Source organism: Hippoglossus hippoglossus, chromosome 9 (genome assembly GCF_009819705.1).
Source record: "Hippoglossus hippoglossus isolate fHipHip1 chromosome 9, fHipHip1.pri, whole genome shotgun sequence".
Lineage (NCBI taxonomy): Eukaryota > Metazoa > Chordata > Actinopteri > Pleuronectiformes > Pleuronectidae > Hippoglossus > Hippoglossus hippoglossus.
In genome coordinates this window covers 205,046-222,977 of record NC_047159.1, presented here as the reverse complement: position 1 = coordinate 222,977, position 17,932 = coordinate 205,046, and the positions used below count along the sequence as shown (strand labels likewise).

The following is a 17,932-nucleotide window of genomic DNA, read 5'->3' as shown; positions in this document are numbered from 1 at the left end:
AGAGTCCTCACAGTCCAGTGTGTCCTTACAGTCCTCAGAGTACAGTGTCCTTACAGAGTCCTCACAGTCCACTGTGTCCTTACAGAGTCCTCACAGTCCACTGTGTCCTCACAGTCCACTGTCCTTACAGAGTCCTCACAGTCCACTGTGTCCTTACAGAGTCCTCACAGTCCACTGTGTCCTCACAGTCCACTGTCCTTACAGAGTCCTCACAGTCCACTGTGTCCTTACAGAGTCCTCACAGTCCACTGTGTCCTCACAGTCCAATGTCCTTACAGAGTCCTCACAGTCCAGTGTGTCCTTACAGTCCTCAGAGTCCAGTGTCCTTACAGAGTCCTCACAGTCCACTGTGTCCTGACAGTCCAATGTCCTTACAGAGTCCTCACAGTCCAGTGTGTCCTTACAGTCCTCAGAGTCCAGTGTCCTTACAGAGTCCTCACAGTCCACTGTGTCCTTACAGAGTCCTCACAGTCCACTGTGTCCTCACAGTCCACTGTCCTTACAGAGTCCTCACAGTCCACTGTGTCCTTACAGAGTCCTCACAGTCCACTGTGTCCTCAGTCCACTGTCCTTACAGAGTCCTCACAGTCCACTGTGTCCTTACAGAGTCCTCACAGTCCACTGTGTCCTCACAGTCCAATGTCCTTACAGAGTCCTCACAGTCCAGTGTGTCCTCACAGTCCACTTTGTTGTTACAGTCGAAGTCAAACATCAGTTGTCACAAGTGTGAAGACACTGCTTCATGTAAACTTTCTTTATTACAAAACCATCAGCTCAAAACCATCAAACATTTCAAAGTAAATTAAAACTTCTCAACATATTTTAGTGCAACATGAGGCTCTGACCTGATTTACTTTTCTCCAACTGCAGAAAATCTACATTTTTTCTTTTTTAAAGTGACATGTTTTTTTTGACTCTTTAAAATTCTCGTCAGTACATTAAAGGTTTTATTTCTTGTATTATATTTATTTTTACTGGTTGTTATCTATGAGCTCTGAAACCAGATCTGAAATGTTTTAAGATTTTTAATGTTACAACGAAAACTAAAACTGAACGAGAGTAGGAATGTTTTTTGTCATCTAATGAAAAGTCATTTTTTAAACTAATCTCAAAATGAATCTGAAGAAATCAGATCATTTCAGATGAACAGCTGTTGAACCAGGATAAAGAGGAGCATTGAACTGATCTGAACATGTGATCGTAGATCTGTGTGATCAGGGTTCTACTGGCCGGTTCTGGTCAGCGGCGGATGCGTTGATTCCTGAGAAGTGATTGGCTGGCGCTCCTGACGTGTCACACATCAGCACAGATCCCTGGAGGAGAAATTAAATATTTTCATGAACATTGACTCACCTGAGCAGGTGAGAACACTGTCACACACTTCAAGATAAACACGTGTTGTATTTATAATTGATTATATTGATTGTAACCCTTTTTACTTCATTACAGGCGACTCGTGTCCATGAGAGCTTCATTAAGTTTGATGTTGTGTCTTATTGGTTTCATTAAAACAAGGTGATAAAATGTGTCCTTTTGTTTATCCACACATACAAGATTAAAACATCTAATGAGGAAAGAGATGGGGGGGGGGGGGGGTATTCCATCAAAGTGGCTGAACACTAATCCTGGTTTTCTTTGATAATTCTGGTTTATTTAAGTGAGAGATTCGTTCCGTGACTCTGGCTCAAACCAATTCGTGCTCAATCACCATGGTAGCTTATACTTTAGAGCTAGCCTGCTCAGTACCAGGCATTCGGTTGAAACAAGTGTTTGTCAAAGTTTAGTTGAACTGTTTATTAGGTACTATTTTCAAGCTGTGAGAAAAAGAAATGAAAACATCACCAATTCAAAGTCGACTGTGACTGTGAATTTATTCTGACATCTCTTTAACTTCTGTTTCTCCAACCCTCATTTCATTCTCAGGTTCTCTTTCTTTGATACTGAAGTATTTGTACTTTATCTTGTTGCCACGTCCTTGTTTGTGTTTGTTGCGATGTGACAGAATAAAGTTTATTGGGTCAGTGAGTCAGAGGCTTCACACAAACTTCATCAGGCTCATTCACAGTAAATGTTCTGTAGTGATTTCCAACAGATCTGATATTATACAGCTTCATATCCACAGTCTGAAGTTGAAGCTAATTCAAACAGAACCTTTTCACTTAAGCCAGGATTAGTTAAGCTACTTTGATGGAATAACCCCCTCGAGGACCAGTAGAATAAAATATGGAAAGATTTGATGACATCTAGTTCTAATCTCGCTGGAAAAGAGACCACAGAAATCTGACACTGAAACGTCTGTGACCATTGACAGTGGTTGTTATGAAGTTATTTTTTATTTATTATTATCTAGTGGCTGTTAGTGGTACCGTAACTTTTATCATCAAATCAAACTTTACCTACACGAGTTGTTTATCTCACCTGTGCTCTCTGTCGCCCCCTTTCTTTGATTTTCTTCAGCTTTGCCACTTCTTCCTCCTCTTCCTCCTCCTCATCCTCCTCCTGAGTGGCTGGGCGAGCCACAGTCTTCTCTGTTATTGGCTGGATGGTAGCAAGGAGGGCGGGGACAGTGAAGAGTGACAGGAAGCGGGCCTTCAACAACTGGTAGGCGGGGTTACTAGAGAAACGCTCTGTCACAAGCTCACGCACTGCCGCCACAAGCACCTCCTCCTCCTCCTCCTCCTCCTGCAGGACGTCAGAGCTGACAGAGGGAGCTGCTGGGAGAAACAACAAACACCTGAGAACACACCTTAAGACCCACCTGACCTGAGAACATGTACTAGGGCTGTTACGACAACCGCATTACTGAAATACCACGGTCATGTGATGCCTATCGTGAGGTTGACCCCATTACCGTCATCACTGCAAATGTTTTTCTGTTTTTTTGCTGGAACTGCATATGGCTGAAAACTAATTAAGTGGTGGTACTGAGGGGGGGGGGGGGTATACCAAGCCGGGGTACCAGGGCAGACACCAGGGAGTCATGCACAGCTCTCCACTGTCCCAGGCACAGGGCAGACACACCGTCAAACCATCGCAGTTCCAGCATGTACCTGTCAGATGAGCGTTACCTGGCTGCTCTGCTGATCTGAGAATAAATCTGAAAATACACCTGAATCCATGTAGTTTTGGTGAGAATACACAGTATTAGAGTGAAGTAATTGAATATTTTTGTAAAATCTCTTTTCTTTGGACGGTCCCTGCGCACTAGTCTCACAGCCTGTCCATAGAGAGGATGGCTCATATTGATAAAAACAGGCTTGTAGCCTGTTGTCCACCTTACTACGGTGGGAAAGAGGCGGCGTTTGGGTTTTAACAACGTTTCGCTTATGATTTATTGATCCGAGTAATCTGACTTCGAGGTCACACAAATCATACAAATTAAATATCAAAATCAAGTTCGGCCCTTGACCCGTTGTTTCATTTCCTATTTTTGATCTGAGCAAAAAATCCAAACTACGAAAACACACCGTTAATTGTTTTTTGGTATCAGATTCATAAATGAATAACAAAACAATGACTTGTTTTTAAAATTGTCCGATTTGGGTTTTCTAATTGAATATAAAAAGAACGAATGATACACGGATTCACCTGACCAGAGAAGTCGCCTGGACGTCAGGTGAGTTCTCCAGCCTGTACCTGTCAGATGAGCGTTACCTGGTTGCTCGGCTGGTCTGAGGTCAGAGGTGGAGTCTGGCAGGTCGGGTGGAAGCTGACTGGAGGTGTTTTCTGAACTGTTGTCAGACACGATTTTGGTTTGGCAGTGCCGAGGTTCAGAGTCTTGACGCAGCAGCTGCAGAGATGATTTGGTCAAAGAGTTTCTGGCCTGAAGCAGCGCACTGAGCGTGCTCAGAGTGCTGGCAAATGGCGGCAGGTAGGGCAGAGCCACGCCTGCTCCTGGTACCACCACCCCTCTCCGCCCACTCAGCCAATCACGCACTGCTTCCTGAGGCTCCAGGAACATCAGTGAGGGGTTGAACTGAAGCGCCTCCCTCCTGAGGGGAGGTGGCTCGGCCTCGTCCACTCTGATTGCACCCTTATAGGGCAGGAAGATTTTGGGAGGAGTCTGAGGGTAACAGGAGCGGAGGGGGAACAAACCTGGGCTTGGGACAGGTTTCAGGGGCTTAGAAGGATGAGTGGGTGGAGCAGGGAGATTGATGGGGATGGTCAGGTCATATGGTACAGGTGGTGGTTTGAATCTCAGAGGAGGCGTGTCCAGTTGGTGTCTTGGACTATTCCCAGGTGGAGGTGGAAAAGTGGGGTTCGGCACTAATGCCTGCTGATGGGGTTGGGGCGGGGCTAGTGCGAGTTGGACCAGACCACCAGGAGTCATGACCCATATCGACTGACCAGGAAGTAAATGCAGTGTGGGTTGCTCGGGGTGATCGACAGTTTCCTCTTTAGAGCGAGACGTACGAGGGCGAGTTTTTGAAGGAGAAGACTTCCTCTTCTTTTTTGCTTCGTCCTGGAAACAAAAAACAGGAGTCAAACAGGAGGAGACATGTGAGGACAAGATGGACAAATAGGAGGCAACAGATCAAACCTTGGCTACAGTCGCATTCTGCAGCTCCCTGGCCTTCTGACTTAGCTTCCGAACCCTTTTTCCTTCCTGGGTTGCACCTGTATCAGCCTGGGCCCCGGGGTCACCTGTCCCATCTGTACATTGGACATCCTGACTGCTCGTCACCCCGTCCTGCTCCTGCCGCCTCCTTCGTTTTATTCCTCTGCTGGGATGTTTGGGAGGCGTCTCTGGGACGGGGTCAGATTTACAGTGTTTGGGGTCTGGCCGTTTGGGGGCAGAACTTGGTTGACTTGGGGGGGGGTTAGTATGAATAAAGTAGTCATGGTCCCTGTGGAAAGAAGCAGATAAGCTTGAACTTAAGAATGCAGTGTGATGCTGAGGAGGAGGGAGGACCCCAGTCTGAGGGGGAGAGTTTGTTTTCTGGGTCTCAGTCATCTTTCGGGAGGATGAAGCAGATTTCTTCCTGTTTTGAGTCTGAAACAAGCAAAAAAGCTAAATCAGTTTTATTCGGAATCACCATCATGTGGTTGTTTGTCTCCACCAACTAAAGCAGTTTCAGTCCACACACATTTTGTTTCCCTTAGACTCATGAGGTCACCGTGACCTTTGACCTCTTAAATCTAATCAGTCCCTCTATGTGTCTAAGTGAACGTTTGATTCTAGTTAAGTCTCACAACAGGAAATAGTAAAAATGTGGTTACCTTGGCTTTAGTAGCTTCCTTCAGAGCTCTGGCCCTTTGACTCGGCTTCAGATTCCTCCGTCCTTCGTCATTCACACCTGTCGTACCACTGGAGGAAGGGAGAGGACGGGTGGCGAGGGTTGGGAGTACGAATGGAACAGCTTGTTGATTGGCCAGTGTTGAACCAATTGAAACAGCTGGGTTAGGGGAAGAGGACTGGTCAACTTTGAAGCTCTGAGTCAATGGTACAGTCTTTTTCTGGACTAAGGCGGAGCTGGTAGGACTCTGGAGCATCGGCACCATGGAGACAGGAGGAAGAGGAGGAGATGAAGAGGTGAGGACGCCCACAGGAGGAGGTCGGCATGGAGACAAATGGGATGTGTCGGAAGAGGGAGCAAGAGGTTTCTGAGGTTGGAGAAGAGGATGAGGAATGAAGACACTCTGAGGAAATGACAGATGAGACATCTGAGGAAGACCAGGACGATTCTGAGACGGGATGCTAGGAGGGAGAGTCTGAGGGGGTAGATTCTGAGGTTGGTGCAGATAAACTAATTGCTGTGTTCTGAATGGTTGTTTGAGCATCATTTGCTGCTGTTGCAGAGTGTGAAGCTGCGTCAGGATCAGTTTGTGCTGCAGGTCTAACTCCTTCTGCTGCTCCCTCTGCTGCAGGATTCCTGCAACAGTGCGCGGATCCTTCCTGCGGACAGACGAAGGGTCTGGGGGCGGAGTCGGAAACACCACTTTCTTCTTCCTCTGCTCTATCATCTCCTTGCACCCGATGACGTCCACGTTCATGGTCTGCAGCAGCAGCTGGAAGACAGGAGTAGAGGAGAGCTTGGTTTTCTCTCCTTGTTCCCTCAGGGCATCGGCCACAGTCAGTCTGGTTTGAGTCGGGATCAGCAGGTTACCAATCCAGGGCATCACGGCAGCCTGGAGCTTGTACCTCAGTACCATGTCCATGGATCGGCCCATCTGTTTCCCTTTTGGCCGGAAGCCCCGTTTTTTCCACTCGGCCGCCTGGTAGTGCAGGTGGGCTTGGAGCTGGTCAGGTGACACCATCATCATGGTGCTGCTTCTGTGACGTTCCTCCCACTGCAGCTCTGGTGGATTTGGTCCAATGATCACAGAGCGTCCAAACTTACCCACGATGGTTGAGCGGACTGGCTTCCCTCTGTGGCCATCGGAGGAAGAAGGTATCGACACTGGTCTAAAGTGTAGGAAGGAGAAATGTTCTGCTTTATCATCTGGAATCCACTCAGTCATCGAAGGGCAGGTGTACTCTTCCACCTCATCCTCTACATGTGCAGTCCTATCCACTTCAACGACCTCCTCCTTCTCCTTCTCCTCCTCCTTCTCCTTCATCTTCTTCTCATCATTATCACTGTCCATGTACTCCACCACCTCCTCCTCCTCCGGCTCCTCCTCACTGCTCAGCTCCTCCTCCTTCACTTTCCTCCTGATGTTTACCTTCTTCCTCTTCTTTCCATCTCCACTTGTTTGTGGGTTTTTAGCTTTTCTATTTTTCTGTTGACACAGAGTTACATCAGTCAGAGGCGGTTGTCATGTATGTGGAATGTTCTATCCCTCGGTAAGACCCTTAAAACATGGAGACTTAAACATTATTCTGCTTTATTTTCATTCCTCTTTTCAACATTAATCATATTTTTTCAACTCAATACATTTTCTCTTGACTGAAGTTCACTCTAGGAACTTAGGTGTGAAAATTATCACCTCAGCAGGACAAAGTCTCTGTCTGCTCACTTTCCTCCATTCTCTCAGACACTGAGCATCGTAACGTTGAGGAATCTCAGCGGCGATCTTCGCCCAGCGACCTGACACATAGATGGACATTTATCATCAGAGGATGTTGAAGACACTGGACAGGACAATACCCATAGTAGTCAGCATCAGGCTCTCAGTAAATGTGTGACACTCACCGACGCCATATTTCTCCACCAGCTGCAGCAGCAGCTCTTGCTCCTGTTTGTCAAATGCTCCTCGCTTCGTCCCCGACTTCAGACAGTCATGATACCTGCACACACACAACACATGAAGAGGAAGAGATCAAACACATTCTGTCTCTATGATCCTTCATCCAATCAGGACTCACCTGTCTCTGCAGGCGCTGTCGGTTCGTCCAGGAACCTCCAGCCGGATCTTCCACCAGTTCTTCTCCCCGTGACGTGAGACAGCTCGCAACAAAAGCTGAGAGACAGACAGGCAACAGTTTGAGGTGATGATGTCTCTAAAAACTGTCCACAATGAGGACACTTTTTATGATGTTTCCTGGGGACAGGTATTTGTTAAGCTACGCCAGGTGTTCCTGTAAGCCCCGTCAGCTGCCAACCTGGTCTTCCTGTTTGGTCCACAGGCCTTTCTTCAGGCTCGGGTCCAGAACCTGGTTCCACCTGTAGATCAGCTGAGGGGGGTCACGACCCTCCATGAAGTAACTCACTGAGAGACAGACAGGTGGACAGACAGACTATCAGTGAGATGGAGAGACGTGATGTCACAGTGATGTCACAGTGATGTCATTACTCTGAGTGTAGGGGATAAAGTTTCCGATCCTCATCTTGTCCACCAGATCCCGGAGAAGAGCGTCTTCATTGGGCGTCCAACTACCTCGTCTCAACGAGTCTGACACAAAACGCTGGAAAGTCTGAAGACACATGAAGGCTGTCCTCCCCGTCTTAGAGACAGACAGACAAACAGGTGAGACAGACAGGTTAGAAAGACATACAGTAGAGATGGACAGACAGGTGAGAAACAGACAGATGTGTGAGAGACAGAAAGGTTACAAAGACAGACTGGTCCTAACCCCCAGCTCCTCAGCGATCTTCTTCCAGTGTCTCTCTCGGTGTCTCCTGCTGATGTCTCTCAGCTGCTCCACCTCCTCCTGACTCCATCCAACCTTCCTGATTGACGGGTGAAGGAAGTTCTGCCAGAAACACTGTATGTCATCGGCCTCCCGCGTCCCTTCAAACTGACCAGAGAGGACACGTTGTTACTGGCAGGCTGACGACTGTTTCTTCGTCAACACGTGATTAGTTGAATCTCAGATTTACATCAATGTTGGAGATTTTTTCCCAGTCATGTTCCTCGTATCGATCACCAATCAGCTCCTCCTCCTCCTTCGTCCTTACCAATCAAAGTAAGAGAATGACACGGTCAGTGACACATGTCAAACATCATAACTCATGCAGTTGTATATGTACACTCTGAACCCAGACCCAGACCCAGACCAGGACACAGACATGGACCTGGATCTGGATCCAGACCAGGACACAGACATGGAGTAGACCTGGACACAGACCAGGACACAGACATGAACAGACCTGGATCCAGACCAGTTCAAAGACCTGGACCTGGAAACAGACCAGGACACAGACCTGGACCGGACCTGGACCTGGATCCAGACCAGGGGTCTCATTTATAGCCGTTGCATACGCACAAAACTGGCCTGAAACGAACGTTATTTATTAGTGACATCACTGCTGTCCTATAAAATGTCTCTTCACCTCCACCTCACTAACAAACACCTCGATGTCAGTGTCAGAAAGTTTTGCTTCCTCTTCTCATCGCTTGATGCCGCGACTCCGTCAGGACTCACTGGACTGTGATTTATAAAGTGAACATTGCGTTCAGGTGTGCGTGTGCATGGTTTTATAAATCAGAATTTTCTTTTACGTACGCCATTTCCGGCTTTTGTGCGCAGGTACACTTTTAGTATGAATCCCACGCACTGTTTTATAAATGAGACCCCAGGACACAGACCTGGACCTGGGAACAGACCAGGACACAGACATGGACCTGGATCCAGACCAGGACACAGACCAGCTCTGACAGTCTGACCCTGTTTCTGGATGGACTCATACCTGAGTTTGTCGATCTCTCTCTCCAAACTGTCGATCTGCTCTCGGAGCTTCTGCCTGTTTGTCTCCTCTGCTGACGACAACTTCTGACTCAGGTAGTCCACCCTGACAGAGAGACAGGTGGGATATAGAGACAGGTGGGATATAGAGACAGGTGGGACAGAGAAACAGGTGGGACAGAGAGACAGACATGCCTCATGAAGGCCTTTTCTAAACTGCAGTGGATATTTTCCCTTCTTTTTATTCAAATATCTTCATCCAGAGGAGAAACAAAATTGACTACAATTACTCAAACCAGCATGTTGAGCCAGTAGGGGGCAATAAAGTATTCTTCATCGATCTGTCGAACACCAGAAAAGAAGCTGTGGTCTGGGCAATGTTGTTATATTCAGGGGCTGCATCCTACGGAGGACCTGATCTACGCAGGCGACGTTGGTTACATCCTGAATCAGCCGCGTACACTGTTTCAGCGAAACAAGACGGTCTTGTCTTCTTAGTGCACCGCCAGCTTGTCCCGCCCCTTTTAGTCATAGCCTAGCAACAGAGCTACAGACTAAATAGTTTTTCATTAAAAATACTTTTTTTTAAACATGTGTACCATTAGCTGATCGGTTAAGTACTTACATTTACAAATAAATGTTTCTAATGTTTTTGCCTGGCTTGTTGCCACCATTACCTCTTTCAGTCCATTACAGAAGCACAATGAATCATGGGATGTGTTGGGCCGGGAAGGATCCACCCAGTGAGCATCGGCTGCTCGGGGTTGGAAGGACACATTTGTCGGAGCCTTAAATTGGGACAGTCTAGTCGCAATGCTGTGATCAGTCTTCAAATGCGACCTCAAAAGGAAGGGGCCATGAATTGAGACCTAGCTTGTGAATGTCGGTGATGTGGAGCAGTGATGCTAAATGTAGCTGCTAACTTGTAATTAGCAGGATGTCAGTTTGACAACAGTGTGATGAGACTCAGACGTACAAGTGGTTACGACGACAGAGATGGAAGACATGTCCTTAACGGTGAAACGTTACCTGGAGAGTTTGGGCTGGACAAGTCTCCTTAGACTGTCTCTGGACACTGAGTCGATCAGAAGAGTCTTCTGCCAGCTCTCCCCTGAAGACACAGTGAGGACATGAAGACACAATGATGAGACCTTGAGGAGAACAAGAAACATGAGGACACAGTGTGGACATACTGAGGACACAGTGACGACATGAAGATACAGTGATGAGACCGTGAGGACAACAAGAAGACATGAGGACACAGTGAGGTCATACTGAGGACACAGTTAGGATATGAGGACACAGTGAGAACGTGAAGACACACTGAGACCATGAAGACACACTGAGGTCATACTGAGGACACAGTGAGGACATGAGTGCACACTGATGACGTAGAGGACATTAAAATATTTGTCTTCTCACATCGTTTAATCTTGACTTTATTTTCGTCCAGACATCCTATCATCCTGCTGCTCTTCTCCTTCGTCTCCTGATTGGCTGGAGGACCCTGGACAGACAACAAGAAAACCTCATTGGTCAGCTGTTATAGGTCTATCTGTTTCTGTTCCTGTCTGTCCACCCCTCTGTCTGTCTGTCAGTTCTTACCAGTCCGGTCTGTTTGTCTTTGAAGTATGGTTTCAGGAAGCGACCCAGGTACATGTTGATTGGCAGCTGGTAGGAGGAGGGGGCCGGCTGTTCTCTGGAAGGCTCTTTGATTGGTCCAGACAACTGAGACACAAGTTCCCTCTACAGACAGAAAACATGTTATCAGTACTTACATGGTTGTGTGTCAGTACTCACCGGTTGGGTGTCAGTACTGACCTGTTGTCTGTGGTTGTGTGTCAGTACTGACCTGTTGTCTGTGGTTGTGTGTCTGTGGTTGTGTGTCAGTACTGACCTGTTGTCTGTGGTTAAGTGTCTGTTGTTGTTTGTCAGTACTGACCTGTTGACTGTGGTTTTGTGTCAGCACTGATCGGTTGTCTATGGTTATGTGTCAGTACTGATGTGGATGTGTGTCAGTACTGCCATGGTTTCTCTGGTTGTGTGTCTTTTGTTGTGTGTCAGTACTGACCTGTTGTCTGTGGTTGTGTGTCTGTGGTTGTGTGTCAGTACTGACCTGCTGCCTGTGGTTGTGTGTCTGTTGTTGTTTGTCAGTAATAACCTGTTGTCTGTGGTTGTGTGTCAGTACTGACGTGGTTTCTCTGGTTGTGTGTCTCTTGTTGTGTGTCAGTCCTGACCTGTTGTCTGTGGTTGTGTGTCAATACTGACCCGTTGTCTCTGGTTGTGTTTCAGTACTGACCTGTTGTCTGTGGTTGTGTGTTTGTACTGACCTGTTTACTGTGGTTTAGCATTAGTACTGACCTATTGTCTGTGGTTGTGTGTAAGTACTGACCTGTTTACTGTGGTGGTGTGTCAGTACTGACCTGTTGTCTGTTGTTGTGTGTCAGTACTGACCTGTTGTCTGTTGTTGTGTGTCAGTACTGACCTGTTTACTGTGGTGGTGTGTCAGTACTGACCTGTTGTCTGTTGTTGTGTGTCAGTACTGACCTGTTGTTTGTGGTGGTGTGTCAGTACTGACCTGTTGTCTGTTGTTGTGTGTCAGTACTGACCTGTTGTCTGTTGTTGTGTGTCAGTAGTGTCTCCAGCTGACACAGAGTCTCCTGCACCACCTGCTGGTAAACCAGGTTCATCTGAAGACAAGACTCAACAGAGAGAGAAATACCCAGCTCACTCTGGAGACACACACACACACACACACACACACACACACACACACACACACACACACAGTTAACAACAGTGTGTAGTTACTTGTGTAGACTTCTTGTTTGTGTTACTGACCTCATCACTGCTGATGATGATGTTATCACCATCTAAACAAACAGATCAGACATTAACCATTTAGAATCATCCCCATTTTAAATTATCCAACTAAATCATGATTTCATATAACCAGTGAAAGACAGACAGGCACCTGACAGACAGACAGTACCTGACAGACAGACAGACAGACAGACAGACAGACAGACAGAAACAGACAGACAGACAGTAACAGACAGACAGACAGACAGTAACAGACAGACAGTAACAGACAGACAGACAGACAGGCACCTGACAGACAGACAGACAGACAGTACCAGACAGACAGACAGACAGACAGTACCAGACAGACACCTGACAGACTGACAGACAGACAGACAGACAGACAGACAGGCACCTGACAGACAGACAGACAGACAGTACCTGACAGACAGACAGACAGACAGACAGACAGACAGGCACCTGACAGACAGACAGACAGGCACCTGACAGACAGACAGACAGTACCTGACAGACAGACAGACAGACAGTACCTGACAGACAGACAGACAGACAGACAGACAGACAGACAGACAGTACCTGACAGACAGACAGACAGACAGACAGACAGACAGACAGACAGTACCTGACAGACAGACAGACAGACTGACAGACAGACAGACAGACAGACAGACAGTACCTGACAGACTGACAGACAGACAGACAGACAGACAGTACCTGACAGACAGACAGACTGACTGACAGACAGACAGACAGACAGACAGACAGTACCTGACAGACTGACAGACAGACAGACAGACAGACAGACAGTACCTGACAGACAGACAGACAGACAGACTGACAGACAGACAGACAGACAGACAGACAGACAGACAGACAGACAGACAGTACCTGACAGACAGACAGACAGACAGACAGACAGTACCTGACAGACAGACAGACAGACAGTACCTGACAGACAGACAGACAGACTGACAGACAGACAGACAGACAGACAGACAGTACCTGACAGACAGACAGACAGACAGTACCTGACAGACAGACAGACAGACTGACAGACAGACAGACAGACAGACAGACAGTACCTGACAGACAGACAGTACCTGACAGACTGACAGACAGACAGACAGTACCTGACAGACAGACAGGACTCTGGGGTCCTAGCTTGTTCTCCAGGTTCTCGATCTCTTTCTGGATTTTTTCTCTTTGAGCCAACAGACCTGCAGCAGACTGAACACAGATGTCTGTCTTTAAGTAACACTGGGGACCCTCAATAATGTTAGCTTAACTACAGTTAGCTTAACTACTGTTAGCTTAACTACTGTTAGCTTAACTACTGTTAGCTTAACTACTGTTCTCTTAACTACTGTTCTCTTAACTACTGTTCTCTTAACTACTGTTAGCTTAACTACTGTTCTCTTAACTAATGTTCTCTTAACTACTGTTAGCTTAACTACTGTTCTCTTAACTACTGTTCTCTTAACTACTGTTAGCTTAACTACTGTTAGCTTAACTACTGTTCTCTTAACTACTGTTCTCTTAACTACTGTTAGCTTAACTACTGTTAGCTTAACTTCTGTTAGCTTAACTACTGTTCTCTTAACTAATGTTCTCTTAACTACTGTTAGCTTAACTACTGTTCTCTTAACTACTGTTCTCTTAACTACTGTTCTCTTAACTTCTGTTAGCTTAACTACTGTTCTCTTAACTAATGTTCTCTTAACTACTGTTCTCTTAACTTCTGTTAGCTTAACTACTGTTCTCTTAACTACTGTTCTCTTAACTACTGTTAGCTTAACTACTGTTAGCTTAACTTCTGTTAGCTTAACTACTGTTCTCTTAACTAATGTTCTCTTAACTACTGTTAGCTTAACTACTGTTCTCTTAACTACTGTTCTCTTAACTACAGTTAGCTTAACTTCTGTTAGCTTAACTACTGTTCTCTTAACTAATGTTCTCTTAACTACTGTTCTCTTAACTTCTGTTAGCTTAACTACTGTTCTCTTAACTACTGTTCTCTTAACTACTGTTCTCTTAACTACAGTTAGCTTAACTTCTGTTAGCTTAACTACTGTTCTCTTAACTAATGTTCTCTTAACTACTGTTCTCTTAACTACAGTTAGCTTAACTTCTGTTAGCTTAACTACTGTTCTCTTAACTAATGTTCTCTTAACTACTGTTCTCTTAACTTCTGTTAGGTTAACTTCTGTTAGCTTAACTTCTGTTAGCTTAACTACTGTTAGCTGATTTTTCAGAGAGTGAGAAATTTCTACTCTTTTCTATTCAATAAACTCTTCATATGTGGCTGGGTCACCTGTGTCATTAGAAAGTTCAGACATGAACTAAATCCTACAAAAAAAAATTTGAGGTGACCATTAACGCCTCCCAACAAAATTCAATATAAATGATATAATGATCAACTGTTTATATGGATCAAAAAGCTTGGGAGAGAATCGTTCCTAAATGATTTAATATGATCCAGTTAATATGATGAAATAATCTGCTTAGAGTGCTTACAGTGTTCATTTGGGGTATGTTCACGTTAGGACAGTAAAAAAGTTATTTTTACAGTTGTTAGCGGCTCTGTCAGTAATTTACGGCTCCTCCCTGAGTCTCCATCACTCATCTATTTTCTCTATGAAGTATTTAGAAACAAAGAAGCTCTAACATCCATTATGTTCAACAATGTTAGTGACTACAATGATTAAGATGGTTTTGTAATAGTTTTTTTCTCTTTACTACATTTTTTGTAACATCTGTCATATTCCTCACAGTACATGTGTTGTGTCAAATTTTTATATAATTGTTATTAAAATTTGAAAAGAGTTTAACTAACGTTAAATTAGCTACTGTTAGCTTAACTTAACTGGTGTTAGCTTAACTAGAGTTAGCTCAGCATCTGCATAACTAGTGTTAGCTTTACTTAGTGAGTAGTGTTGTTAGCATGACTAGTGTTGGCTCAACCAGTCTTAGTGATCTAACTAGGTAACTCAACTGTGTTAGCTTAACTAGAGTTAGCCTGTGTGTTGTGTCTTGTCTCACCTCGTCCTCTTCGTCATCACTTCCTGATTCATCATCTGAGCAGAGAGACAGAAGGTCACTGTTAGACAGACAGAAAAGGTACATGTCTCACTGCTCAGCAGCTGTAGATCAATGCTGCAGACAGACAGACAGACAGACAGGTACCTGTCTCACTGCTCAGCAGCTGTAGATCAGTGTGTGTTTCAGAGAGACAGACAGACAGACTCTGCTCCAACTCCTCCACCTGTCTCTGGATCCTGTCTCTCTCTTCAGACAGAGAGACAGACATGACTGTGGACAGACAGACAGGTTGTGAAACACACAGGATCCAATTATTGATCATCACTTATTGATTCAGTTTATTTGATCCTGCTCCAAGTTAGACTGGGAAATAATTCAGCTTTAAGCACATGACAAGTACGACTGCATTACTGCATTGAGTACTCCCATAGTATCAGTCGTGGTAGTATAGTTAGAAGTATCAGTAGTTTAGTTAGAACTATCAGTAGTAGTAGTATGGTTAGTAACATCAGTAGTATAGCTAGCATCAGTAGTAGTAGTACCAGTCGTGGTAGTAAAGTTGCATGTTTAGTATCAGTAGTAGTATCAGTAGTAGTAGTAGTAGTAGTAGTAGTAGTAGTAGTAGTAGTAGTAGTCCAGTACCTGTAGTTTCCGTCTCTTCCTCCTACCTCAATAAAACTTTGTTTTGATTTTATTCTTTCTCACGCGCCGCTCAGCACCAATCAACGCATCTCTGTCGTTAACATATTACCCAGCAGGCCGTGCGGCGACCAGCCGTCTCTCGCGTGTCTCACTGTTACTCACCTTACTTCACTGTGTACTTACTATATAAATACATATATATATATATATATACTAAGTATTGATAAGTATACAGTGAAGTACATACTGAGCTCATCGGGGGGAAAAACTCAACGCTTACCGACTCGGCGCGTTTTCTCTGCGCATGTGATGACGTCATTGTCGCAGGATTATGACGTACAACAACAACGTCGGCCGGTTTAAAAACACAGTAAAACTAGTTGTATTGTATAATAATTAATAATATATAACATATATTGTTAATATATAACCTTACAGACAGTCTATGAATGTAACCATATACAGTGGATATAAAAAGTCTACACACCACAGGCTTTTGTGATGTAAAAAAATGAGACCAAGATAAATCATGTCAGAACTTTTTCCACCATTAATGTGACTTATAACGTGAAGAATTCAATTGAAAAACAAACTGAAAACTTTTAGGGGGGAAAATAAAAAATAAAAAATAAAAAAATAAAATAATGTGGTAATAACTGGGGATGTGGCTGTGTTCAGAATTAACCAATCACATTCAAACTCATGTTAAATAGTAGTCAGTACACTCCTGCCATCATTTAAAGTGACTCTGATTAATCCCAAATAAAGTTCAGCTGTTCTAGTAGGATTTTCCTGACATTTTCTTAGTTGCATCTTACAGCAAAAGCCATGATCCGCAGAGAGCTTCCAAAGCATCAGAGGGATGTCATTGTTGAAAGGTATCAGTCAGGAGAAGGGTACAAAATAATTTCCAAGGCATTAGATATACCATGGAACACAGTGAAGACAGCCATCATCAAGTGGAGAAAATATGGCACAACAGTGACATTACCAAGAACTGGACGTCCCTCCCAAATTGATGAAAAGACGAGAAGAAAACTGGTCAGGGAGGCTTCCGAGAGGCCGACAGCAACATTAAAGGAGCTGCAGGAATTTCTTGCAAGTACTGGCTGTGTACTACATGTGACAACCATCTCCCGTATTCTTCATATGTTTGGGCTATGGGGTAGGGGGGCAAGACGGAAGCCTTTTCTTACCAAGAAAAACATCCAAGCCCGGCTAAATTTTGCAAAAACATACATGAAGTCTCCCAAAAGCATGTGGGAAAATGTGTTGTGGTCTGATGAAACAAGGTTGAACTTTTTGGCCATAATTCCAAAATGTATGTTTGGCCGGAAACAACACTGCACATCACCCAAAGAACACCATACCCACAGTGAAGCATGGTGGGGCAGCATCCGGCTCTGGGGCTGTTTGTCTTCAGCTGGAACCGGGGCCTTAGTCGAGGTGGAGGGAATTATGAACAGTTCCAAATACCAGTCAATTTTGGCACAAAACCTTCAGGCTTCCGTTAGAAAGCTGAAGATGAAGAGGAATTTCACCTTTCAGCACGACAATGACCCAAAGCACACATCCAAATCAACAAAAGCATGGCTTCACCAGAAGAAGATTAAAGTTTTGGAATGGCCCAGCCAGATCTGATGAGGGCTGTGCACAGGAGACGCCATCGCAATCTGACAAATTTGGAGCGGTTTTGCAAAGAAGAGTGGGCAAATATTGCCAAGTCAAGATGTGCCATGCTAATAGACTCCTACCCCAAAAGACTGAGTGCTGTAATAAAATCAAAAGGTGCTTCAACAAAGTATTAGTTTAAGGGTGTGCATATTTATGCAACCAGGTTATTGTAAGTTTTATATTTTTTATTTTTCCCCCTAAAAGATTTCAGTTTGTTTTTTAATTGAATTGTTCACGTTATAGGTCACATTAAAGGTGGAAAAAGTTCAGACATGATTTATCACAAAAACCTGGCATTTTAGGGGTGTGTAGACTTTTTATATCCACTGTGTATATATATATATATATATATATATATATATATATATATATATATATATATATATATATATATATTCGCCTTCTGTTCAATATTTATGGTCATAACACTAAACTTGAAAATGACTTTTTGCCTGATATCCTATCATAGTTTCTCATGTTGGTCATAGAAATTCATTATGTCTATTTTATAACATGATTTAGAAATCAAGAAAATCAACCCTAACCCTTCCAATTAGAAAAATCCAGTGGTAAAAGTAATTCAACTCAAACACTCAGTATAAATGAAGTTATTACTGATGATCCTGTTAAGGCAGCTAATTACTCTTCTGCTTTTTATACAAACTTGTGTAACTCACAGTATAA

At 44.4% G+C, this 17,932-nt stretch overlaps 1 protein-coding gene across 2 annotated transcripts; it reads right to left on the bottom strand.

Annotated features, from left to right (window-relative positions):
* Nucleotides 1-968: 968 nt before the first annotated feature.
* Nucleotides 969-15,891, bottom strand: snapc4 (small nuclear RNA activating complex, polypeptide 4). 2 transcript variants are annotated; one of them, XM_034595573.1, is made up of 22 exons: nucleotides 15,822-15,891; nucleotides 15,077-15,202; nucleotides 14,933-14,967; nucleotides 13,024-13,120; nucleotides 11,912-11,943; nucleotides 11,680-11,802; nucleotides 10,676-10,816; nucleotides 10,493-10,577; nucleotides 10,100-10,181; nucleotides 9,075-9,176; nucleotides 8,265-8,337; nucleotides 8,018-8,182; nucleotides 7,738-7,888; nucleotides 7,547-7,653; nucleotides 7,310-7,404; nucleotides 7,137-7,231; nucleotides 6,931-7,031; nucleotides 5,221-6,723; nucleotides 4,541-4,993; nucleotides 3,655-4,462; nucleotides 2,419-2,711; nucleotides 969-1,313 (listed from the first exon to the last, which is right to left on the bottom strand). In XM_034595573.1, the coding sequence occupies exons 2-22, from the start codon at nucleotides 15,198-15,200 to the stop codon at nucleotides 1,215-1,217; spliced, it is 4,764 nt and encodes a 1,587-aa protein (XP_034451464.1). In that variant the 5' UTR covers nucleotides 15,201-15,202; nucleotides 15,822-15,891; the 3' UTR covers nucleotides 969-1,214. The 2 variants fall into 2 exon arrangements, with proteins under 2 accessions (XP_034451464.1, XP_034451463.1); XM_034595572.1 differs by lacking the exon at nucleotides 15,822-15,891 and adding an exon at nucleotides 15,575-15,815.
* Nucleotides 15,892-17,932: the final 2,041 nt, after the last annotated feature.